The sequence below is a fragment of the Pistacia vera genome, unplaced genomic scaffold, assembly GCF_008641045.1.
Source record: "Pistacia vera cultivar Batoury unplaced genomic scaffold, PisVer_v2 Contig757, whole genome shotgun sequence".
Taxonomy (NCBI): domain Eukaryota; kingdom Viridiplantae; phylum Streptophyta; class Magnoliopsida; order Sapindales; family Anacardiaceae; genus Pistacia; species Pistacia vera.
Genome location: NW_022196620.1, coordinates 358,358 through 385,513, shown reverse-complemented (window position 1 = coordinate 385,513; position 27,156 = coordinate 358,358). Strand labels below are relative to the sequence as shown.

The window sequence follows — 27,156 nt, the reverse complement described above, 5'->3', positions numbered from 1 at the left end:
AATAAGTCACAAGGAGCCTCAATTGTTACTTTTTATTATAATATTAACTATGACCTTTGAGTTGCATGTTCAATACACGGTAAATTAAGGCAATTCAACCTCTATAAAAAGGGCCAAGAATGCCGCAAGATCGTAGCGGTAGCATTATCATCTTTAAGTATTAGATTATAATTTATCTAGAAATTGTAAAACTAATAATAATTAAACAAAAACAGGTTGTCGTTAGCCGTTGGACTTTATATATATATGATAGAAAGATGTAATTATGATGATTCAGATGTGTGAAGCTAAGTAAAATTATATTTATATACAAGGAAAGATTCCTTCAGCTGCAAAACCACGTTCCCATGGCTTCAACTCTCCTCCGCAACTCCATTAATGGTCTAATAAACCTCCCAAGAAAGTCACCATTTTCAGGCCACCGGAATCTGACGGCAAACTCCCAGCAGAACCCTTTACCGTCTACAGAATTCAACTTTGCAGAATACAGGGCCACGAAGGTAAACCAAATCAACAAGGCACTGGATGAAGCAGTGGTTCCATCGCAAAATACACCACCGATACTTCACGAGGCAATGAGGTACACTCTTCAAGCCGGTGGGAAACGTTTCGCTCCAACTCTATGCATTGCCTCGTGAGAGTTGGTTGGAGGAAACGAGTCTTTGGCGATGCCAATGGCTTGTGCACTAGAGATGATGGTAGCATCGGCTGTGATTCTTGATGATCTCCCTTGCATGGATAATGACGATCTTAGACGAGGAAAGCCTGCAAATCACAAGGTTTTTGGTGAAGGAATTTCAGTTCTTGCTTCTCAAGCTCTATCCTTTCTCGCTATTGAACATTTTGTAACTAAAACCAAAGGCAAAATTTCATCTGATCGCCTGGTTAGAGCCGTTGTCGAGCTATGTTCAGCACTTGGGTCAAAAGGAGCTGTGGCAGGGCAGGTTGCAGACATCAACAGTGAAGGAAAAGAAGTAAGTTTGAGTGAATTGGAGTTCATTCACAGGAACAAAACTGGGAAAATTGTAGAGACGTCAGTGGTTTGTGGGGTTTTAGTTGGAGGAGGAAATGATGTTGAGATAGAGAAGATTAGGAAGTACGGGAAGTGTATGGGGTTGGCGTATCAAGTGTGGGATGATATTTTAGATGAAACTGGAAACACAGAGGAGTTGGGGAAGAAAGCTGGAAAGGATTTGGTGCGAAATAAGGCCACATATCCGAAGTTGATGGGTGTGGATGAGTCAAAGAAGTATGCCAGAGAGTTGGTGGTTGAAGCCAAAGAAGAGCTTTCCTATTTTGATTCTACAATGGCTGCCCCTTTGTATCATATTGCTAACTTCGTTGTTTCTCGCAGCCATTAGATTATTTTCATTACTTCTTTTTTCCTTGTTTAAAGTGCAAACAGCTATTAGGTATTTAAGCAGAATAAAATGGATAAAACAGGTAACAAATGCAGTTTGGTGATCTATTGATGTTATAGTAATTAAATANAAGGAAAAGTAAATATCTTAGGGTCCGTTTGTTTTATTATTTTAGATAGGATTTTGGGAATAATATTGGATAGTTGAATAAGAGATTATTACGAGGTAAAATTTAAAAATTTATAGAAAAACCCCTTAGGTTTGCTAATTTATTACGAGGTAAAATTAAAAAATTTATAGAAAAACCCCTTAGGTTTGCTAACTTAACTAAACACCCCAATATATAAAATTTTGTAAAATGACAAAAACACCCCCATCACCCGCAGTGCCAGATTTCGGCCACCACTATCGGAATCTGACCGAAAAATTGTGTTATACCACAGACCGGTCGGATCTAGCGAGTAGGGCGTTAATATAGCGTTTTTCTGGCTAGATCCACCATGGACAAATGTCGCCGTCGTTGTCTGTCAACGATGGCCAAGAGCCGTCAACGATAGCCATTTCTTTACCTTTTTCGGCTAGATACACTATGGATTTGGTCGGAAAAGGCCAGATCAGTGAATTACCGGCCATTTTCGGTGGTGGTGTAGACTGTTGTAACAGATTTCGACTATCACCAATGATGGTTGTCGGAATTTGGCAAGTATTGGTGGATGGGAGTGTTTTTGTTAATTTTAAACTTTTTTCAGGGGGTATTATGAAATTAATAAACTTAAGGAGTCTAAAAGTAATTAAAAAATAGACTAATATTTCTCAAATAATGTGCTAAACAATATTTAAGGAATAAGATTAAAAATATGTATAGAAATAATAAGTCACAAGGAGCCTCAATTGTTACTTTTTATTATAATATTAACTATGACCTTTGAGTTGCATGTTCAATACACGGTAAATTAAGGCAATTCAACCTCTATAAAAAGGGCCAAGAATGCCGCAAGATCGTAGCGGTAGCATTATCATCTTTAAGTATTAGATTATAATTTATCTAGAAATTGTAAAACTAATAATAATTAAACAAAAACAGGTTGTCGTTAGCCGTTGGACTTTATATATATATGATAGAAAGATGTAATTATGATGATTCAGATGTGTGAAGCTAAGTAAAATTATATTTATATACAAGGAAAGATTCCTTCAGCTGCAAAACCACGTTCCCATGGCTTCAACTCTCCTCCGCAACTCCATTAATGGTCTAATAAACCTCCCAAGAAAGTCACCATTTTCAGGCCACCGGAATCTGACGGCAAACTCCCAGCAGAACCCTTTACCGTCTACAGAATTCAACTTTGCAGAATACAGGGCCACGAAGGTAAACCAAATCAACAAGGCACTGGATGAAGCAGTGGTTCCATCGCAAAATACACCACCGATACTTCACGAGGCAATGAGGTACACTCTTCAAGCCGGTGGGAAACGTTTCGCTCCAACTCTATGCATTGCCTCGTGAGAGTTGGTTGGAGGAAACGAGTCTTTGGCGATGCCAATGGCTTGTGCACTAGAGATGATGGTAGCATCGGCTGTGATTCTTGATGATCTCCCTTGCATGGATAATGACGATCTTAGACGAGGAAAGCCTGCAAATCACAAGGTTTTTGGTGAAGGAATTTCAGTTCTTGCTTCTCAAGCTCTATCCTTTCTCGCTATTGAACATTTTGTAACTAAAACCAAAGGCAAAATTTCATCTGATCGCCTGGTTAGAGCCGTTGTCGAGCTATGTTCAGCACTTGGGTCAAAAGGAGCTGTGGCAGGGCAGGTTGCAGACATCAACAGTGAAGGAAAAGAAGTAAGTTTGAGTGAATTGGAGTTCATTCACAGGAACAAAACTGGGAAAATTGTAGAGACGTCAGTGGTTTGTGGGGTTTTAGTTGGAGGAGGAAATGATGTTGAGATAGAGAAGATTAGGAAGTACGGGAAGTGTATGGGGTTGGCGTATCAAGTGTGGGATGATATTTTAGATGAAACTGGAAACACAGAGGAGTTGGGGAAGAAAGCTGGAAAGGATTTGGTGCGAAATAAGGCCACATATCCGAAGTTGATGGGTGTGGATGAGTCAAAGAAGTATGCCAGAGAGTTGGTGGTTGAAGCCAAAGAAGAGCTTTCCTATTTTGATTCTACAATGGCTGCCCCTTTGTATCATATTGCTAACTTCGTTGTTTCTCGCAGCCATTAGATTATTTTCATTACTTCTTTTTTCCTTGTTTAAAGTGCAAACAGCTATTAGGTATTTAAGCAGAATAAAATGGATAAAACAGGTAACAAATGCAGTTTGGTGATCTATTGATGTTATAGTAATTAAATATTACTTTAGTCAGTATTTAAGGGCCCAACTTTCCTGTAGCTGATTCAATCGACTGAATCATACATGTTCATCATTGTACTTGTTTACTAAATTTAATATGATTTTATAACTGCCTTTGTCCCCACTTGTATTCACTTTTCAAATGGTTTTTAGATCAACGATAAAGGTATAGTTTTGAGACATCTCCTTTAAAGATTTGAGGTTGATCCATTATCCATATGCGGCATTGTTAATTTCCTCAATCATTTTTAATATTTATTATTAGAGTAAATCATTTTTAATATTTATTATTAGAGTAATGCTAAGTTTACAATTCAATCTCACAACTTCTGACATCTCATAATTAATTAACTCATAAATTAATCGCGTGTAGTTGCTATAAATCTTGTCTGTCCAATTACGAACTATCAAAGATTATGAGAAATGATTATACACCTAATATTATTGTTATTATTATTATTATAATTTGTATGTTTGACTGTATCAAGAACTCCAATAACTGATTTTAAGCCATTTTCTTGAAAATGATTCCTTTAATTTAGTACAAATTCTTTATGATTTTCTTCCAAAGTTATAAATGAGATCAGTGAGGGTTGTAGTCTCCATTCCAAGTGGCAAGGTAGCTGAGGCTTGCTAGATTTGTTAAATTGGAGAGAACAAAACTGCATGAGCGAATGACACTTGTGCATGAATTGTTCGGGGGAAATGATACTCTGGTAATAGATTTATAAAGCATCTAATATGCAATTTGAAGATTGGTCTACTTCAAAACAACGGCTGGTGAAACTTGAGTCCTTGATGCGAACAATGCCTGCGATGTACCAATAAACTATGATAAAAACAATTTACATGAAGATAATTCCCAAGTAATAATTAGAATAAGGATTTTACTTTATTTCAAGGCTAAAATACAGAGAACTGATTCCAACTATAATACAGAAGGTTGGTCTTAGTTATAGGATTACAACATTCCACATCCATAGCCGAAGATCACAGGGAGATACCTGATAATTCGTTTGGAAAAGAGTGCAACAACAGCTTGAAAAGATATTAACCAAGAACTTTGGGACGCCAACCGGCAATAACATCTTCTGGAAGTGCTTGTGTTTTAATAAATGAATCCTTTGAGAAAATGTTCTGAAATATCACAAAATTATAGCAGCATTAGAAACATATATCATTACATGTATGATAGGCCTGATTAGAAGATATTAAATTCCTAAGCTTAAGTTGATAGATTTCTACTATAGTTTACACATGATAATTACCATTGACAAAATCACTATTTACATGATTCAACAGTAAAAATCAGAGGAACCAACTATTCAATCATGTGCGTAGCCCAGCAACTGCTCATTAAACTGCAAGAGATTTTGGGAAGTTTTCCACACATATACTTGTTTAATATGACAAATTTGAGTGCCCTTCAGGGCCACCGATAGTTGTTAGCATGAAAATATCATAGACACAGAATGAAACTGACAAATGAGAAGTATAAATCCATAATCACATGGTAAAATTGATGTCAAATCACATGATTTTTTTTTCAAAATTAGGAGCATGCCAACACACGTGAATTTACCACTTCAATGAGAACTCAAAAAGAGAGAGAACAATTGACTAGAGTACCGATTTACTTAAAGAGGAAGCAAAAGGCACAACTCATGAGCAATGAATTAATCACTTGGTCATCAAATTAATTGAGAAACAAAGTCTAGGTTAAGGATACTTAATCAAGACCGTAACACAGATATTAGGGGCTTGAAATTCAAACAGCTAAAATATAGGGGTTTTCCAAGAATGGAGTATGGCTGAGATGCTGTAATATGACTAGGAATCTAGGTCTTTATCAGCAAAAAGGGCTTGTACTACTTAATTAAACATCATGATAAGCATCATATGTCAAAAAATCCAGCTGTTAAACCAATGGAATCATTTTTCAAGAAGAACTTACTAGGGAAAAGTTCAGGAAGAGAGCAGAGTATGCATGTTAGTTTGGGTTAAAAGATGATTAGCTGAAATAGCTGAACATTTTTCCAGAACAGAGCTATGTTCTCTGCATAATGGATTTAGTGAATGAACAATGGCAATTACACCATAACAACCAAAACTCTGAAACTCCAAGCCATGATAAGATAAAACGAACAAAACAGCAAGAATTCCTTGAACAGAAACAAACAGAAAGAAAGAATAACCTTTGAGGATTAGGTTTAATAGCTAATTCCACCTCCTTTTTTTGACTCAACAAAACCTTTTATACAAGAAAATTACCTCTCCACTAACTTCCAAATGTCCATGTCTCCCTCAAGATATTACCAAATTTCAAAGAAGCAACCATATCCTACTAAGAACAATTCACTCTTACTAAGGATTCAATGGATTTGGCTTCAAAAATTTGTTTTAAGCACAAAAAAGTAGACATTTTGCAGTGACCTCTACAAGGACCCATACCTCTTACTAGAGGAATAATTTTATGTTGCACTATGAAATTTTATTAAATGTATTTTTGATTAATAACTTAAAAGGTTATCGACCGGTTCATAAGTACAATCTGCCTTCAATATCTAATGGTAAGAATAAATTTTGACACAATGCTCCTCTGAACATATGATTCCTTCAAAAGTGCTGTTCCAAAAGAATTTTCTATATTACCTTTCTTCTGTAGGAATTTCTTCTATATTCCTACAGAAAAGAACAAAAAGATGGCAGGCAAGGATAACTCATCTATAAAAATCACAAAACCATCAACTGCCAGGGCTAATAATCAAGAAAAGGAATTCCCAAACTGAAGGCCCTGAGGAGAACTACCTAATCATCAATTTTAAAACCCATTCAGGCATTAGGGCAGATGGGTAAAGAAAGAAGATAAGAGTTTTTTTCACCAAATTCCACACAAGTTGTTACTGGACATTCCAATATAGCACGTGATAAAGTTTTCTTGGAAGGAACTATTCACCTAATGGAAATTTATTGTTGCCCTGCACCAATTCTCTCAGAAGTAAAGCCCGCAATTTAATGTGACAAAAAAAATTCCTCCCATTCATAAATTAATAACCCTGTAGGCTATAAATTCAATAAAAAATGCAGCCTATTTGGGCATACCTTCATGTAAGACTTCACATACTGAAGTGAATCTGGAACAGACCATTTCTTATAATGCCCCAGAGCAATTTCCAGATGGTATAGCTTCGGCGCCAGAGACAAATCTGCTGCAGACACCTTCTCCCCATTGATAAAAGGGCCCTTCAAGAGGAGGAAAATAGTTAGTGAAGGTTGTAGGGGCTACAGACCCTGGGATAAGAAAATGTGATTGAACTTTGGAGTCTCTAATCCACAATCATCAGTATTCCACGATTTCTATGCCAAAAAACAAGAACACATAATACTGTCTGAAGCAAATCAAAGTAACCTCGAAATCACATATCAAGTGCTTGTCAATTTCTTCACAAAAAAAAAAAAAAGAAAGAAGATAATATGCTAATATCTTTTGTGTAAACAAAATGCACGCATGTTGTTAATTAATTCAATCTAATAGAATCTTCCTGACATGCTTGACAACTTTTCGAAAATGGTGGATGATAAGGGTTGAACTATAGTTAAACATATTATTTCCAAACTACACTTCTTTCAGACGACAATATAAGTAAATAATAGAGAACATTCAAACTGTGGAAGCTTAAATTTTTAAGCCACCAATTGTTGTTAGAGAAGGTAAGCAATAACATTTCATCACAGAAAAAATAGTGAAGCAGTAAGGAAAGATTAAGATAGAAGCCTCACATTTTCTTTGATATAATTGTCAAATGAACTTAGTTCATTAAGTAATGCCTGCTCAGTTCCATCACCAGAGTCTTTGCTTTTCAAAAAACCAATAAATGTGGAGAAGATCTTCAATCCACTGCATAAAAATTCATGGGCTACCCTTAGTTCCAGAATTTATATAGTAATTCTAAAGAGCAATACTAGTCTTACAAAGACAAAAACAAAAAGGGTATACAAAGACAATTTCCACCCTTCATCTTCATGATTTCTCTCTCTCTCTTTTTCCGTTTTTTCTTTGTTTTTTCCTTCCTGCTGATGTCACTTTGTAGCTCTCTTTGTATTGTCTTTATAAGGATAGCATTTTTCAATTCTAAAACAATTAAGAACTGTTTTTTTTTGGGGGGGGGGGGGGAACACAAAACCAAAATATATAGGCAAGGTTCTTAGTTATTCCAAAATTTTGGAAAAGGAGTAATAACATCGCAAAACTCAACTCAACACAATCAAGCCTTAATCACAAACAATACTAATAGCTTCTATTATATTATGGCCAGGACCAAATAAGAGAAGTTCATGTTCTAAGAAAATTTGTTGGCCGCACAACCCTTATGAAGGGTAAAACCATCATCAATTAGTAGATTCCACATTCATGTTCAACAGCATTGCCATCAAGCATACTTTAAAAGCTTGAAAGCAGCAAAGACATTACAGTCCACAGAGCCCAATAGAACTTGGAATGAGTAAAGATGCATAATCAATCATTGCAATGGACATCTACTGAAGATAAAAACATACACTGAAGCCTTCTCAGGTGGGGTTACCAATGGTGGATCAGGGAACTTCTCTTCCAACAATTGTGTGATAACATCTGAATCTGGAAGCCACTTTTCTTCAAGTTTAATAACAGGAACCTTACCTTCTGGACTGACTTTTAAGAACCTAGATATCATAAAACATATTTGTAAGTTCATAAATATGCATTAAGAAAACCTAAGAAAAATGAAAGGCAGTCTTTTAAAGTAGCATAAAGAAATAGTTTTTGCTAAGGTGTGAGCAAGTTTAATTCTTAAAATAATTTTATACAATTTAAGAAACTTAGCCCAGAATATGAAACAAAAATAGATACCATTCTGGCTTGTTACTCAAATCTACCAACTTCATGTCATAAGGTAGATGCTTTTCCTCCATAGTAAGCAATACCCTTTGGCAAAAAGGACCTGGACGATATTAGTTAATACCATATGCACTGATCCTCAAAACTGCAGCATTAAGCAATAAGCAGCATATCATGCAGTTGTGCAACCAACTACTTATGTAATATAATAAGTACATGAGACAATATAACCATATAGATAGTATTCTTTTATAATTTGTGTGGGAAGAATTATATTGTTTAATTTTAAGAATATTATTGTAATTTTTGCATCATTGATTAACCATATGTGTAGATAGAAGTAAAAGAGAGCAAAGACTACTATATTATCTCTTGGCCAATCTTCTCCTCTTTTCTCTTCTTCTTTTTTCAACCGTTTCTCTTATTATGAACCAAACCTAAAAAATTGAAATTATGAATACATTAATCTGATCAAAGCTCATGTCACCACTTAAGGAGATAATCTAAACTTGAGTTTAGGAAAGAATACAACTGATTTGTACTTAACTAGAAAACAAAAATAATAAGGATAATTAAAACAATATTTGGATCCATGCAAGTGTTTCATGTCTTTAATACAAGCAACATATCTGTTAATTAGATAGCAGTCAATGCCATTCGTTGATATTTCCTGTCTGTTTAAGTTTGAGTTTTCAAATTGATGGTTACTCAACATATACCACATTTTCTTCAATTAATTAGTGTTGTATCAGTTGAAACGAAAACTTCAGATAAAAAATTAGGAAGCATAGCACTACTCGTATATTTCACACCTACAGCTACTTTTGCCTTTTTTTTTTAACACAAATTATGAGTGAGATTAATACATTTTGAATATCTTTCATTTAAAATGTGTTATCCCCAATGTAAACTGTTCGCATTCTATTTGGCAACCGAGAATTGGTAGGCAAATTTAAAGAAAACAGAAGTAGACCTATTTATAAGCAAGAAGCAAGACGCTTAAATTAAACGCTTACTTTAATATTATACAGTCCACAAAAGAAGAAAAAAAAAATCACTTATTTCTAAGGAAGCAATTATGGTGAAGAGAAGAAAGTACTTACAATCGCCGGGTTTGTTAGGAGCAGTGACCGAAGCTTTGACGCAGATTTCCAGAGGATCAGTAGAGGCCGCCATAATTGAGAGGTTTCGAGGTCGCCTGAAAACGGCGCAGTTTTTCTGGGGAAAGCGGAGAGTGAAGCCAAAGTGCTTAATTGTTGAGGAGATAGCAAATGTTGTGGCAGGCTGAACTCTGAAGGTTGACATTTTTTTTTTTTTGGGCTTTGAATTTCTGGTTGTTGTTTTGTTTGTGTTGAGAAACAGAGTGAGGTTTGCAAGAGATGAGGCTATTATGGTTATGTTGCCCTGTCCAGGTGCGTTTCTTGATGGTGCTAGAGCTAGACTAAGGCTTCAACAGTCAACACGTGGCCTCACCAGAAAGTAAAGACTAAAGATATTAGGAAATTATCGGATCACTCCTAAGATTTAGGGAAGTAAACCCAGACCCAAAACGTTTGAGAAAACACACTCACATTTGGATTATCTAAAATTCGTCCCTTGACTTAGTTGACTACCTCCATGGTTTGGGATACGTAGCAACTTTAACTCCCCCAATGATTTTCCAAAATGAAAGATATTTCCCCAAGAGTTTAATGTACATTAGTTGTGATGATGTTTCTATATGCCAGTACAATAACGTCATTTTATTCTTATTTGACAAGATGAAAAGTAAATAAATAAATTAAGACAATTTCATGATACATAGAGAGTTCGTAGGCTTAAATAAGATGGTTAAATTATTTTTTATTTTATAAAAAACAGCTTTGGTTTATAAAAGATAATGATGTTAGGTTTTTATGGTCTTGTTACTTGAGGACCAAAGTTGGGCTACATAATGCAGTAAATTGACCAACATTTTAATACAAGACTTCCATCCTTCTGAAAAAAATACAATATCAAAGCTTCTATATAAATTACAGATACTGTACTTACCTAAGAAGCTTTTAATTTTTTTAAAGGATTTTTAAATTGTAATTTTATATTTTAAATATAGATTAATATTTTATATTTTTTTATCATATAAACAATTGGTACCAAAGTTACACATTGGTTAAGAGATGAAGGTCTTAGTCACTTATAAAATACAAGAACATTATTACCACACAAAGGCACCTTTCTCTCATCACCGTTAAAATAAAAAATACGAACGGTTCATAAGGAGTGTAAAAAAATTAACTTAAAGGTTTAGTTATAGTACCCCCAACCCTTAAAATAATTAACATATCTCCATTCAAGTTTCTTATAACTAATTACTATATAAGTACTATCATTGTTAATGTAAATAATTAAAAATAATTACTAGTAAAATTAAGACGACAAAAATAGTATTGAGTATTTTATAATAAAAAAATAAATATTAAATTTAGTAGTCATTAGTTATAATGTTATAGAATTAAGATTTAAAGACATCGATCCTCCACATGTTTAAAAATAACAAAAATCTTACTGTTATTAAAAGTCTCACATCTGTTAGAAGATAAAGGTCTTGGTCATTTATATAATACAAGGATACCCTCACCGCTCAAAGGTGTCTTTTCATGACAAAACTGCTTATATAGCATAAGAACACCCTCACCACCCAAAGACATCTTTTCATGACAAAATCGTGTGGGTCTTAAAGCCCAAAGCGAACAAGACCTCTAGAAATCCACATACCATGTGTCTAGATCCGACATACATCAATAGTTCTAGTCCGTCACAAAGAATAGTAGCTCGTGGTTGCAGCCCGAGCCATGACAAATGTTGCATCATAGACAAGTTAAGTTTTTGAAGCCCGACCCTGTACTCCAAAACCTAGGGTGCAAGTGTTGTACGGTAAATCCTTGAGGCATATATTCACGTCACATACTAGTCTTTTTAGGTTAACTTTAATTATAAGTTTGCCACTATAATAATATATAAGCATATTTTTTACTCAAATTAGGGATCCGAAATTATTCACTTTGTAGTCATACTTGTGCACAGCAAAAACAAAGAAAACAAAAAAATAATAGTGAACGTAGGATTTGCATTAAGCATCTGAACAACTTTAAAAATCATTTTCCTTGTGCGATTGCTTGTTTTAATTTGTGTTTATCACTCATCTATCGATCCAGCATCAAATATTTGGGTTTTGTACAAACTCCTACGTAAATATATCTGGAATCCTACGTACTTCTCATTGGTGCAAATTATTGCATTAACAAATACTATGATTCTCTTACTAATTAGTTACTATTAATTCTTCTCATTAGTTTATTTTATAAAACAGTTTTGACCTCTTGAATGTTTGGATTTTGTAAATTTTTTAGTTTTATCTAAAATAAAAATCTCATCAATGTAGCTTAATTTAGAACCCCACCTAAAATCTCATCAATGTTAATGCAAGCTAATTTAACAGCGGAATAAAAAAATATATCCAAAGTTAATGGGTGTGGATGAGTGATAAATGGTAAATGGTGGCTGAAGCCAATGAGAACTTAACTTGCCTATTTTGATTCTGCAATAGCTGCCCCGTTGTACCATATGGTATAATTTATACCATAAGATATATATAATGGGGCTGAAGCCCAATTATCATATTCATGCTTAAAATTGTAGAGGCGCACCTCTAGCCCTGGTATATTTTGAAGGTGTATATATATTTGTGAAAATTAAAGCCTGGAAATGCATATCTAAAGTTGTTGTGATGTGAACTGCACTTAATTTTATGCTCATTGTGGCATGCAACAAAGGAAATATGAGAATGATTTTCATTTACAAGCTCATTCCAATCTGGATTTTGTGCACAAACAGCATAGCACATTGTAGTGGGATTCCAAGAGCTTTACTTCTTAACTCTTCGTATGAAACGCTGTTCAAATTGAAACCTGAATTAAGCAGCCTACCTAATTTGCATCAACATCAATCTCTTTCGTCTTTTTTTTTTTTTTTAACCATATATTTCTGTCTTTAATAAAGCAACACAAGATATAAAGGGAAATTATTATAAACTAATAACATTATCTTGGTTCACGGGATGTGGTCCATAATTTTTTTTTTTTTTTTAAAATTAGAATATATATTGCGATTTCTCACACCAACAAGAAGTACGCGATATGAATGGGCATAATACATGTCCCCGCAGGGATCCGTCCTAACCTACTCCAAACAGGACGGAGTTTCCCTGAATTATTCAGGATTTGGGTCAGGCCCGAGCTGAAAATTGGTCCCCGAACTCGGGGATGGGTCAGCGACAGGATTGGTCTCGCCCCGGCCTGGCCCATCCCCACCCCATATATATATATGGTTAAAAATCAATCAATGAAGCCATAAATTATACAAGAACAAATTATAATTGTGTGAATATTTTATAAAACCATATACAAATAGATAATAAATAAATCTAGATTAAATATAATAAATCATAATAAATATTTGTAATACATAATAAATATGTTATATATGTATAATATATCATTTTATATATATATGTGTGTGTGTGTGTGTGTGTGTGTGTGTGTGTGTGTGTGTGTATGTGTTATTTATGTATAATGTATCATTTGATATTTTGATTGATTATAATAAATCATTATAAATTTTTTTGGTCCCTCATTGAATCATTATGTCAATTCCATTACCTAATGGCCCTTATTATATTATGGTAGTTATTTATTTAGAATTTATTATAATATATAATGTATCATATGTAATACATTATGTATAATGTTATTTATTATTTAGAGTATTAATGAGACATTGTAATGTGTATGGTATAATTTATTTAGAATTTATTATACATTATACATAATATGCTATTATTCGTAATCATAATATCATATATTTATATATTAATACTTGTTACTCAATACAATAATACATAATCTTATACCATTAATATATAATATATTTACATATATGTATAATGTATCATAATTATATTTTGATTCATTATAATTTTTTTAATCATTAAGAATTTAAAAAAAAAATATAATGCAATACCCAAACGGGGATTTCGGGGATCCACTGAATCCCTAGAATTCCCCGTTCGGGCTACAGGTCAAGATCAGGGAATCCCCTTGGGCTTTCGGGTCGGGGCTAGAGAGAGGGTCTCTAGCCCATGCCCATGCCCATGCCCATCCCTAGTATGCGAGTCTTCAAGGAAGTTCGCGTAAGGGTCTGCTAGAGACCGAGAATATGATGTTGAACCAATGAGAAAAATAATAACAAGGTGAGTAAATTAATAAAGAGAACATAAAAGCAGCTTTTAAAGTAGTTCGGATGCAAAACACAAATTCTACGTCCACTGTTATCTTATTGTTTTTCTTGCGTGTTTTTTATGTGTTTATAAAGGGTATTTGCTTCTCAAATGGGACAATTGCTCTTTGCTATTGAGAAAAATGAAATTCTTGGATCCTCTTTTAGGGCTGAGAAACTCCTATTTATGTTGTTACATGAGTGGTCTTGCTCATTGATAAGAGTGTAATTTATATATTTTTATTCCTTTCATATTATGTTTTTTGTTATGTTTTATGCCTAGTTGAGCTGATTATAGCTTATTTTGTAAGTTTGACATATTTGGATAGACTTTAGGAAATAATTGAGAAAAGATTAGGAAATTCCAGATTTTCCAGATTTTTCGTTATTCTGACCAGTGCTATGTTTTCAGGTTTTTCGGGGAGCTAGATTCCTCGATTGCAAAAGTGTTCTTCAGAGAAATTAAAGTAGACAAATCAAGCTTTTCAGGAAGGTATTATGGGCAAGAATACGAGTTCGTTTGGGTTCTCAGTAGTTGTTGCAAAACCGGACCTGGAATCCTAGTCGCGGAAGGTTTCCTTAGCTGAGTATTGAATCTTCGAATGGGCCTAACTGGAGCGTCAGATATCGAAAACGGGTGATTCAAAAGCCCAGATTCATCTACACATCCTGGAATACAATTTTCATGAAGTGATGGAGCCTAGAAAAGATCTTTTACATTACAAGAATCCTGGTGCAAGCTGGAGACGAATTCTGGAATCCATATCTGATCAGATTTTATCAAATCTGGAAGTCTATCTTCTAGGAAACGTCTAGGAAAGAAATTCCGTGATTCTTGGGGAAGAATTAAGGAAAACACATGTTATTTAATTAGAAGTTTTTAGGTTAAACGGAGGGAGGATATTAGAGTTTTAATTTTTGAGAGTTTTTGCGTTCTAGATCAAGATGTGCGGCTAATTTCCTTCTTCAGTTCAAGGGGATTTTGAAGCCTAATTTCATGTCATTGGTGTAACTTAACTTCAGCAACGTTGTTCTCAATCTCGTTTTTATTAGAATTGTTTATGTTATTCTGATTTAATTGTCTGTGATTCCTGTTTGAGTGATTTAGTTTTGGCCTGCTAAATTGTTTAATCAGAATTTACCTGTTAGAATTAGGAATTGTGATACGTAATCGTCCTTTTTCTATTCAACGAGTGACGCATGATGATAGCTGATTATGGACAAGTTTTCGGTCTATTGTCTTGAATAACATAACCTAAGTTAAATAATCCGAGCTTGCGTGATTGTTGCTTAGATTGATCTATTCTCCTAATTCTTAAGGCTGCCATTGAATTAAATTTAGAGAGCTTGTTCTAGGTTGTTCAAGGGTTAGTATCTACTTGAAGAGCTTGTTTCAGTAGTGACAAACTAAGGGAGAATTCGGGTAACAGAGCTTGTTGTTTCCTAGGGTCAGTAGTTCCATAATGACGAGATAGAACAGTGTTACGGTTACTTTATGTCCAATGCATGTTTAGGTGGATATTGAACCGAGAACTGATTGTTTAACCTGATATTTTATTTCTCTGTTTTACTTTAGTTTGCCTTGATTACAAACCCCCTTTCATTACTGTTGTCAAGTTTACTGTTTAGAGTTTAATTTGCGTTTCTGTTGTTTTTATTGTTTTAGAATATAGAAATTAATCAAGTCATTCCCTGTGGGATCGACCCTTGCTTGCCCTTTATACAATTCAGTAGTTACATTAGTAAGGTTAATTAATTTGGTGCATTCGGCACGCTACCACTCATGAAGTAACCCTCTCATGTTAGGACACGTGGCTTGACAAACCACCCTTATTAGAGACTTACTAGTGAAGTAGCCCTCTTATGAAATGACATGCGACCTGGATGATAGCTCAGCCCCAAACCTTACCATTATAGCAACTTATGGTAGCCTTACGAATGAAGTAACCCCTTTTGGATGTGACATGCGACCTGGACAGATGCTCAGCCACATAACACGTGGAGAGAGCTCATGCTCCATTTGCATAGTCACAAGACAAGTGACATAGATCATGCTCTATGAATTTGCCGCATAACATATATATACAGTAAAACCTTTCTATAGTCATAATGATGGGATCAAACTAATTTATTACTATAAGGAGATTATAACTTAATACAGGTGTAGTTACAAAAATTACTAATTTGATTTTTTATTTTATAATTCACGTTTTAATAGTATGTATTAGGATTTCAATTAATTGTTTTAGTAGTCATTGCAACAATTAGACAAGAAGAGAAAGAAAGTAATCTTGGGATGATAGAATAGAAATATAAAAAGTTTTGTGCCAAGAAGCTCTAGACATACTTGAGAAGCTAGAAATATTTTGGCTTCAACAAGAAGATATTCATGATAGCGAGTTATTACGTACTCAAAAGTTAAAAGATGTGGTAAAAACTCTAAAGCATAAATTATTGTCCCAAAAAACTTTAGATAAATATTTTATTTCATCTTAAACATTTAATGTAACATAACACACAAATATATATATATATATATATATAATTATTACTATGTGGAGTCAACTTTCTTAAGACTAGAATTAGAAATATTATAACTTATTATAAAGTGGAATTTATTCTTTTTATGACTATATAAAGATTATTCATATTATAGGGTATCACTATAGAGAAATTTTAATATATATATTCATTTATTTATCGGAAGACCAAACTGATCATCCAAGTTATATTGATTGTGTATAAAGTGCAATATTAGTTGCACACTTTTCAGGTGATGGTAAAGTGTTTCTTCTCACTAAAGACTGAACCAGAAGATAGTTAGCTGATGTATAAGACTAATAAAGCCTCAAAAGTGAAAGAATTAAAGTTCAATTTTCTTAGGCAAAAAGATTTTTGAAGTGATTTTCAGTTCAATTTTCTTTTTATTTCTGCTTGGTTTTGTAAATGTGAAGACTGAAACAGTGTCGTAATATAGAATTAGCAATACGCTGTCGTTTCAAGTTGTGCCTAGAATAAATCAAGGCCATTAGTTGTTCTAAGATCCAACGGCTACAATTCTCTCCAGACCTGGTCAACGATATTTAAGTAGACGAGTCGTCGTTTCTGAGCAATAGTCAATTCTATTTAGAAAGAAAAATTAGCTTTCCTAGGGTTTCTCTGATTCTTAAATCTGGACCTTTGTAACTAGTGTTTCAGTGATTACGATTAGTCATTCTGTGAGGGGTTTTGTCTCTCAAGGGCTAGGGAATCTCAAATTTGCTTCTCTAGGTTATTAGTTACAAGTTGGGTTTGATTTAGGGTTTCATTCTTGAATTGAGTGATCTGAAGTCTATAATATGTAATATTGATTCTTGATAGTGCAGTGAGCTTCTCTTGTTTCCATAGCTCAATGTGGATGTAGTCTTTCCAATTTTTGGAAAGGTGAACCACGGTAAAAGTGCGGTGTTGATTCTTTGTGTGGTTGCTTGATATGTTTGCATTGTTAGGTTTTGTGTGTGTTTTTACAATAGTGGTATCAGAGCGGGTTACATTAAGGCTTGTCATGACTCCAGGATCCCTAATCTAGAAAATTTTGATTTCTATGGTTTCAACAAATTTGGGGGTTTTCAAAGTTGTCAAGAGGGTTCTTAGGAGTCTGTAGATCACCAACAAACCTTTAATTCTCAAGAATCAAAAGCAATTTTGAGTTCTAGCATCATGAGTTCAACTCGCATGGAAATCTCCCAGTACGATAGGAAGATTGACTTCAATTATTGGAAAAAGAAGATGAAGGCCCTACTGTCACACAATAAAGTAGGGACTGCACTAGAAAAGAACACTGAGAAGTGGCCAGAGAATAAGTTGAAGAAGAAGGTAGAAATCGATGAGGAAGCTTATAACTTGATTGTGATGAATCTGGCTAATAACGTTCTGAGGAAAGTGGATGGACTAGAGACTCCTCTCGCACTATGGGGTAAGCTCGAATCACTATATGCTCTACAAACTGCACCCAATCTTGCTTTCTTAAAAGGTACCCTATTTTCTTATCGAATTGATAATAGTAAGTCTATAGAAGACAACTTAGATGCATTCTTGAAAATGACTATAATCTTGAAAGGAACTGACCAAGAATTAGGAGACACAAGCCTGGCCATGATCCTTTTAAACTCATTGACTGAAGACTACCAGGTAGTCAAGAATGCCTTACAATACTCTAGTATTGTCCTTAGTGTAGATCTAATCATAGCAGGACTAAAAGCTAGGGAATTAGAGTTGAAGGTTCAGAAAAGAAATGGAAACAATTTATTCGTAAAGGGTAAAATAGAACCAGGACATCCTTCTAATGGTATGCAACGAAATACAAGGTCAAAAAATAAGAAAAAAGGAAAAGGTACTAATAAGAAAGGGGAAACCAAAAAGTGTTTCCACTATAATAAGGCAGGTCACTTAAAAAGAAATTGCTACGACTGGATTAGAAAGAAAAATTAGGGAATAATGAGAGTAATGTAGCCTGTGCAGAGGATAGTGTTACTGACCCAGAATTACTTACTGTGTCTAGGACTAATCAAATCCAAGATTGGGTGTTAGACTCAAGATGCTCATTTCACATGAGCCCTAACAAAGAGTGGTTTCAAGACTTTAGGAGTGGTGAAGAGGAAACAATGTTCATGGGGAATAACAATACTTGTAAAGTATTAGGAATAGGAAATATAACCCTAAGATTGGAAAATGGAAAACTGATAGTGCTGTCTAATGTAAGGTACATCCCTAAATTAAAAAGAAACCTAATATCTTTAGGTACCTTAGATGAATCAGGGTGTAGCTACAAAGCTGAAAGGGGGTGCACTAATGTGTTTAAAAATAATCACATAGTATTAAGGGGGCTGAAGAAAAATGGGCTATACTTACTGTGTGGGAGTTATCACCCTGAGAAGAGAAATAATGCCCTAGTCTCTTCCAACCGTAGTGTAACTAACAAGTGGCATTTGAGACTAGGGCACATGAGTTAAAAGGGTATGGATATCCTTAGCCAATAGGGGTTGTTTGGTAAGGACAGGATCAACTCACTGGATTTTTGTGAAACATGTGTATTAGGTAAGCAACATAGGGATAGTTTCACTAAAGGCACACACCTATCCTTAAACTGTTTAGACTACCTTCATGCTGACCTTTAGGGACCCGAGAGAGTTAGGTCCCATGGAGGGAATAAGTACTTTCTCTCCATAGTAGATGACTTTAGTAGAAAGGTATGGGTCTAGCAATTGAAGTCCAAAGATAAGGCTTTGACTAAGCTTAAAACCTGGAAAACACTAGTAGAGAATTAGGTTCATAGAAGAGTGAAGGCTTTAAGAACAGATAATGGATTGGAGTTTTGTAATATTGAATTTGATAATTACTGCAGAGATCAGGGTATATTGAGGCACATAACAGTTAGGAAAACCCCTAAGCAAAATAGGGTTGTTGAGAGGATGAACAGAACGATTTTAGAAAAAGTCAGGTGCCTCTTGTTCACCTTAGGCCTCCCAAAAACTTTCTGGGGAGAAGTCTTAACAAATAAATAGAAGTCCTAATAGCTCCATAGAATTCAAATGTCCAAAAGCCAAATGATCAGGGAAGGACCTGAGTCTGAGCCATCTTAGGGTGTTTGGGTATGCTGTATATTCACACACAAGCGATGGTAAACTAGAGTCTAGATCTATAAAGTATGTATTCTTGGGATACCAAGAAGGTACTAAGGGCTATATGTTGTAAGACAAAGAGACCCCATGGGTAAAGATCATTGTAAGTAGGGATGTGATATTTAATGAGGGAAACTTCCCATGCAAATCTACTAACAATGATGCATGTTCCTCAAGCAACAGTGAACCGCAACCATGCCAGAGGCTACCAGCATGCAACCAGAAGTTCCTTAGCCAGAAACTGGACCTACACTAGAAGAAGAAACAACACATGATGCATTAGATCAAGAAAAAGAAGGTGGAGCAGGGGAGGCACAATATCCCCCGCTTGATGAACTGCAAGAATACCAGCTAGCTAGGAATAGGACCAAAAGAGAGATTAGGCCTCTAGCAAGGTATTCATATGCAGAATTGATCTATACAACTCTACTGGTAGGAACTAAAGTACAAAGGACAAAGCATGAGACATATGCAGAAGCTATGAATTCAAAGGACAGAGACAAATGGTGGCAAGCAATGATGGAATCCCTAAAGGTAAATGGGACCTAGTCCCTTGTTCCTAAACCTAAAGACCAAAGACTGATTCAATGTAAATGGTTATTTAAGATTAAGGAAGGTATAGCTATAAATGAACCCTCTAGGTATAAAGCCAGATTAGTGGTCAAAGGGTACACCCAAAGGGAGGGTATAGACTTCAATGAAGTCTTCTCTCCCATAGTCAAATACAATACCATTAGGATGATGTTGTCAGTTGTTGCCTATTAAAACCTAGAGCTAGAGCAACTTGATATAAAAACAGCATTCCTACATGGTGACTTAGAAGAGCAGAGCTTCATGAGTCAGCCAATAGGCTTTGTAGATAATAGGAGGCCAAATCATGTTTGCATGCTGCATAAGTCTTTGTATGGTCTTAAGCAGTCTCCTGGGCAATGATATAAAAGGTTTGATACCTTCATAGTCAACATAGGATCTACAAGAAGCAAATATGATAATTGCTTCTATTTTGCACTGAAAGATAACATGCCCATTTACCTGTTGCTTTATGTTGATGATATACTCTTGATCAGTAAATCAAATTCCAAAATAATTGAATTAAAGGCTAGACTCAACTCTGAATTTGACATGAAGGACTTGGGGGTGGCCAAGAAAATTTTGGGAATGTTCATAAATAGGGACAGAAGCAATAGTAGATTAAAATTCCACCAACATTCATATCTATAGAAACTAGACTTTAAGTTTGGAATTTCTAAATGTAAACATGTGCCAATGCCTCTAGCTAGCCATTATGTATTGTCTAAGTCTCAGCGCCCCTGTAATAATTCAAATGGAGGTTGTCCCTTACTCTAATGTGATAGGATTGGTAATGTATGTAATGATTAGCGCTAGACTTAATTTAACTTTTGCAATATCTCTTTTGAGTAGATTCATGTCTAATCCAAGGAGTGATCACTGGACTGCTCTAAAATGGGTGCTCATATACATTAACTATACTGTATGTGTACGATTAGAGCATTGTAAAAGAACAATTGCATTTGATCTGGTTGGGTTTGTGGATTCAGACTTTGTAGGTGACAGGGATAGCAAGAAATCAACCACAACCTATTGTTTTACACTTAGAGGGAACTACATCAGCTGGAAATCACAACGCCAGCCTTTAGTAGCCCTCTCATCGACTGAAGCAGAATATGTGACACTGACTGATGCTTTTAAGGAAGTCCTATGGTTGCAAGGAATACTAACAGAAGCTGAATTGACTAATGGCAGGGTGACTATTTACTCAGACAGTCAAAGTGTAATACTGTTGAGCAAAAACCCCATCTACCATGAAAGAACTAAACACGTGGATGTATGATTCCATTTTGTCAAAGACCAGATCACCAAAGGATTAATTGAACTGAGAAAGATTCCCACCGAAGAAAATCCAGCAGACATGGGAACAAAAATTGTCACTCCAACAAAGTTCAAGCATTGCTTGAACTTGTTATTTGTGAAGTAAGCAGAAGTAACAGAGCTATGAGGGAATCAGTTGAAGTGAGCTGCACTAAGGAGAGTCAAGTGGAGGAGTTGGTTTCAAGTTTTCAAGGTGGAGATTGTAAATGTGAAGACTGAAACGGTGCCATAATACAGAATTAGTAATACGCTGTTGTTTCAAGTTATGCCTAGAATATATCAAGGCCATCAGTTGTTCTAAGATCCAACGGCTACAATTCTCTCCAGACTTGGTCAACAATATTTAAGCAAACGAGTCGTCATTTCTAAGCGATAGTCAATTCTATTTAGAAAGAAAAATTAGCTCTGTTAGGGTTTCTCTGATTCTTAAATCAGGACCTTTGTAACTTGTGTTTGAGTGATTAGGATTAGTCATTCTATGAGGGTTTTGTCTCTCAAAGGCTAGGGAATCTCAAATTTGCTTCTGTAGGTTGTTAGTTACAAGTTGGGTTTGATTTAGGGTTTCATTCTTGAATTGACTGATCTGAAGTCTGTAATCTGTAATATTGATTCTTGATAGTACAATGAGCTTCTCTTGTTTCTAGAGCTCAACATGGATGTAGTCTTTCCAATTTTGGGAAGGTGAACCACGGTAAAAGTGTGGTGTTGATTCTTTGTGTGGTTGCTTGATCTGTTTGCATTGTTAGGTTTTGTGTGTGTTTTTACAACAGGTTTCTTGGATTCTATTCTATCTGGTTTACAGGGAAAAAAAAAATTGAATGAGATTATGAACAGAAGTATCTTAAATCTGTTTTGGTTTTATTCTGTTTATTTAAACTATGGTTTGTAGGATTGCTTAATAAAATACTTAAAAATTCATTGTTTTCAGGGATTTAAATTTGAAGGAACAAATTTGAATAGTTTATATTTACTGAAGTAGTGTAATTAATCTCTTTCATTTGAAAAATTGAATAAAATATTTTTAATAAATTAAATAAGATAAAAATCTTTTAAAAAGTAGTTCAAGTACTTATTTAATTTCATTGTCATTAAAGAAGTCATAAGTAGTTGGGATGTCCGCTTGCCTCTTGGAGTTTAACCATCACTCTCAACTCACGTAGTCAACAAAAAGGTAAAGAAAAATAAAAACCATATTTTACATTAATTCAAATATAATTTCCTCATTGTTTTACTCATAAAAGGGTTAAAAGCGAGACGCATGCATGATTTGAAGGTAAAAAGTGATGGAGCGTCAAAGTCTTGATCAAACTTTTTTCCATGAACAATACAAGTACTAGGGACACCCACCCACGGTCCAAAATCACATGTGGCTGTTTTTAATAAACACAGACAAACAGCCTTGTGACTGAGCCCGCGGCCCACACCACCATAACTATTTCTCGCCTTTTGCCTCAATTCATCATCAATAACACAAAATTATGCATGCAGCTCTCCCTCTCCAAGAGCTACTTGACATTACAAATAACATAAATGAGTTTGAGATTTGAGTTGATGTTTGGGGACGAAGATTATGGCTATGCACATGGGAAAGAAAGAGAGATTGTGTTCCTTCGTTGTCTTTTGAAATTGGTCCTACCACCCACATAGTAGAGGACTTAATCACATTTTCATCCCTAAGGTTTGGAGTAAGTATTATTTGGTCCAGTAAAATCTGAAAAGTTTATTACAGTACATGTTAGACTATTGCAATTAGAGAAGATTAAACAGTATAAATGTATATTTTTTATTTGGGTAATACTAACTCAATCTCACAAACTTTCTCTTACAACCTCAACGTAATAGCTTACAATTAGTCAGTTCGCAAATGATTCTTATCTACTCGCTATGGGTCCCGTCTACCTATTTACAAGCTGACTAATTACAAGTTGTCACGTCAAAGTTGTGAGAGAAAATTTATAAGATTGGATTGTGAGTCAATCTTTATCCTTTTTATTTTTTATTCTTTCTAATAAGACAAATAGAGGTATAATATAAATTTCAGTTTCAAAACATTAGCATAGTTCATAATTCCCTAGCTATAGTAGTGTGATAAGGAGTATATATAATGACATTTTCAGATTATACTAGGCCGAAACAATTTCTCCAAACTTCAAGGATGAAAATGTAATTTAACTCGATAGCAGTAAGAGAGAAGAGAATGGTAGCTGGATGTCACCAAACTTTAGTTCTGAATTGAATCGTGCTTCTCCAAAATTTACATTCTATGAAGGTGACAAGGGCACAAGGCCTTCTGATTTTCAATTTTATTACCAGAATAGAAGTTAAAATCACGCATAGGATCCATCTCTTTTTATATCAAACTCAACACTCCCAGAATATACACAACACACAACTAGCGCAACACGTGGCCATGCATTAAAACACGTACAGCTCATAACAGCACATGCATGGCAGGCTGATCATCATCATCATCATCGTCATGATAATGGAGGGTCCTGATGTACAAATAGAGGGTGGTAAAGATGGGGTCCATCATGTCTTGTAACTTGTAAGTAGTTGTTGTAGTGATGAAAACAGTAGGAACCAGATTACTACTATACACAATCGGTAGTGCTCCAGCAAGATGAGATGAGACCACTTTGATTTGACACCATTTTCTCCTTCATTGTTGATGCCACCAATGCTTTCCACATTTTAAGATTAATTAATTTTCATTAATATGGAGACATTGGGTGTTCGTGTTCTGCTAATGCTTAATGCACACGAGTGGCTAATTTACAAATTAATTACTAGATTTAGTTATTCTTAGATCTTGCCTTAATTTGAATTACTTACTGAGTAGAGTTATTAATTAACTCGGTGACTCATTGATTCCACGTCGTTTTTCCATGATTAAAGTTTTTTCTTTTTGGAGTGGTCAATTCTCCCATTATTTTCAAGTGATCACATCAGACGTGGCAATTTGTGTATAATTAAATCATTCATTTCAAATAATGGTACTTATTTAGGAACCAAGTGGGCACTAATTAATACTTGGTGGTATGTACTTTGTTTGTATCGGTTGCTGCCGGCGTGATTAATTAAGGAACAATGATCGAAGAGATTTAGAATTAATTAAGGGGATAGATCAGAAAAAAACTTTATATTATAATAATATTTAAATATCGTAATCACTGTTAGCACCGAGATTGGCATTTTCATATATTCAAATAATTAGTAGGTTTTACGTAATGGGACAACATGGTATTTCAATATTCAAATTTAATTAGGATCTTAATTAAAATAATTAAGGAATCTTATTGACTTCTATTTGAACGAGGAGTATTTGTATTGTATCAAGATGCAATGACAAATGGAAGAAGAGCAAAAATAAAATTAATATTGGGGAATTGCATGTGGATACAGACAACCATGTGAAGCTAGGATTAAGCAACAGATTTTATGTCTCTTCATTTTGACCATCTTCTTTGAAATCATTTTAGGTAATTGATTTGGAATAAATCAAGGGCTCTCTGGTGTGGTCACTATCTGAGAATTTAAACCGGCCAATTGATGTTGGAAGAGGTCAAAAACTTGTTGGTTTACCGTTGGATTTGTACTGAAGTTTGATTTAATTAACAAAATTAAGGAGGGACATGAGTTTATGGTTCTCCAGCTATTTTTGTATAAACAGAACAGAATCATGTTTACCATAATAATAATCTGAATGTTTGTTTACAGTTGTTCATGTTTTAACATTAATACTGATTGATGGGGTCGGACTAATTAACTATATTTGTAAAGAAAAAGAAAGAACCAACCAACCTCGACTAAGGCAAAGCCTTAGCCATCCCTCCGGCGGCATCAGAGAACAATTCTTCCATTATTTATACCAATCAAAATTCCTCCACACCTGAGAAACACTGAATCACCACTCTTGTATTATTCTTTTTTTTTTTTTAAAAATAAAAATATAAATTATAAATCTCAAGGTGAGAGATGCAGGGTTGTTGTTGGGGACCACCGAGATTAGGGAATCTGTCCAACGTGGCGTCACCACATGGCGATTGGATCAATGTGAAAGGAGGAGGTGTCATTGTGTCAGTACTATGGCTTTTGCCTCTGTTTCACTCCTTTTTTTTTATAAATATTGTACCTTAACGTCACCCCCGGATTTGGATGCCCAATAACGTCAATTTAACAAAATAATTTGCTGATATTAATCATAAAGATTTTTAATATCAAAGTGATATGCTTGTAAAGATCCTTTTATGCTGTTACAGTATTAAAAACAGTGCGGGATAAAAATGTCATTACGAATTTCATATTCTCAGGTGCTTTAATAGGTAGGTATCATAAAGAAATTTCCTTTATTTTTTATTACCAGATTTGGCATTGTCAAGTGTAAACACTAAACCACCGAAAGCTGAAGTTACTAAACTGATAGAAACTATTATTCGCCGTTATATTATCGTTAACGTCGTTGAGGTTAACGGTGTGATCTTTATTTTCCGTAACTTTTGATATGGGGTCCCACCAGGATGTTATGATAGTCCTAAAACCGATGTTGACGTCTGAATCTCCCCCCCTTTGATCTCATCTTCACCCATTTTGTGGGTCCCAATCAAAACATAATATAGTTCTTTGAGTTTTCAGGTTTTTCAGTTCTGACTCCTGCAGCGCGTGAAGAACAGATGCTCTGAAAAAGGAACCACAAGTCTTTTGATGGACACCAAGCATCATCATTATAGCGTCGGATTTTTACTTGCCATCATAGCGCGTTCTGATCTAAAGTTGACCATGATCCTCCCTCAGTCCCTCATGTGGTCATGTAAGAAGTAAAGCAGTTAAACTCACTCGAATTGTAGGAGCGTGGATGTCAGTTGCTGCTTTTTTGGTTGAGTTGATATCCAAAATCAAAATCATATATGAAAATAATTCTTGGATTGGGTTAAAATTTCTCTATTTTATTTTTGGTTCAAAACCTATAATTATTGATCAGGTAAAAGTTTTAATAACTACCTTTATTAATAACTGAAGAAAGATTCGAATTAAAATCTGAGTAATATACTCAAAAATTCATATCGAACATTTGATTTTATTTTTAGAATTTTAAGTATGATTTAATCAATCTAATATTTTTTTTTATATTCGATGAGTATATAAAAAATCACCTCCAAATCAAATCACATGTTCAATTTTTGACATAAAAATTTGACATTATACATATAAAAAAAATGAGATTTGAGAATTTTTTTTAATTTAAAAGTTGATTTTAGTGTAAACTTATAATAAATTGAAATCAATATAATAAAATTAAGGAAAAGAGAAGAGCGTGAAAAGTCGCAGGAAGAAAGAGCGACTGAGTAAGATAATTGTGATTGGCAGGTAGAGCCCACGTTTCATATTCAGTTCCCAAAAACGCTTAATTGGTAAAACGTAAGGCGACCGTCTGATTTTGTAATATGAGATGCAAGTCATGGATATATACGAGCTGTAGTTGTAGCTGCACCGTACATAATCAACATCTACAGCAACAGCAGCAGCAGCATCTTTTTTAGCATTGCGGTGCTGTTACGCCTCTCTTTTTATGCTTTTAAGTACTTGCCGGATCATATTTATATTTATTTTTTTACACCTTCCAAAAAACACTTATTTTTTTATCTTTCATAAAAGAAAAAAGATAATAACGTAACTTCATACCCCAAAAAAATATTC

The 27,156-nt window shown here is 34.6% G+C and overlaps 1 protein-coding gene and 2 pseudogenes across 1 annotated transcript; 2 read left to right on the top strand and 1 right to left on the bottom strand.

Moving 5' to 3' along the window:
- Window positions 1-277: 277 nt before the first annotated feature.
- LOC116115935 lies at window positions 278-1,458 on the top strand (annotated as a pseudogene).
- Window positions 1,459-2,507: 1,049 nt separating this feature from the next.
- LOC116115936 lies at window positions 2,508-3,767 on the top strand (annotated as a pseudogene).
- Window positions 3,768-4,546: 779 nt separating this feature from the next.
- Window positions 4,547-9,992, bottom strand: LOC116115920 (glutathione S-transferase DHAR3, chloroplastic). The gene is made up of 6 exons (XM_031402058.1): window positions 9,700-9,992; window positions 8,609-8,699; window positions 8,278-8,421; window positions 7,501-7,618; window positions 6,823-6,963; window positions 4,547-4,857 (listed from the first exon to the last, which is right to left on the bottom strand). The coding sequence occupies exons 1-6, from the start codon at window positions 9,899-9,901 to the stop codon at window positions 4,771-4,773; spliced, it is 783 nt and encodes a 260-aa protein (XP_031257918.1). The 5' UTR covers window positions 9,902-9,992; the 3' UTR covers window positions 4,547-4,770.
- Window positions 9,993-27,156: the final 17,164 nt, after the last annotated feature.

Coding starts and splice junctions, on each gene's coding strand:
- LOC116115920 (XM_031402058.1), bottom strand. CDS start 9,901: ATGTCAACCTTCAGAGTTCAGCCTGCCACAACATTTGCTATCTCCTCA. Junction 8,700..9,699: donor TCCTAACAAACCCGGCGATT/GTAAGTACTTTC, acceptor AATATCGTCCAG/GTCCTTTTTGCCAAAGGGTA. Junction 4,858..6,822: donor ATGTGAAGTCTTACATGAAG/GTATGCCCAAAT, acceptor GTGATATTTCAG/AACATTTTCTCAAAGGATTC.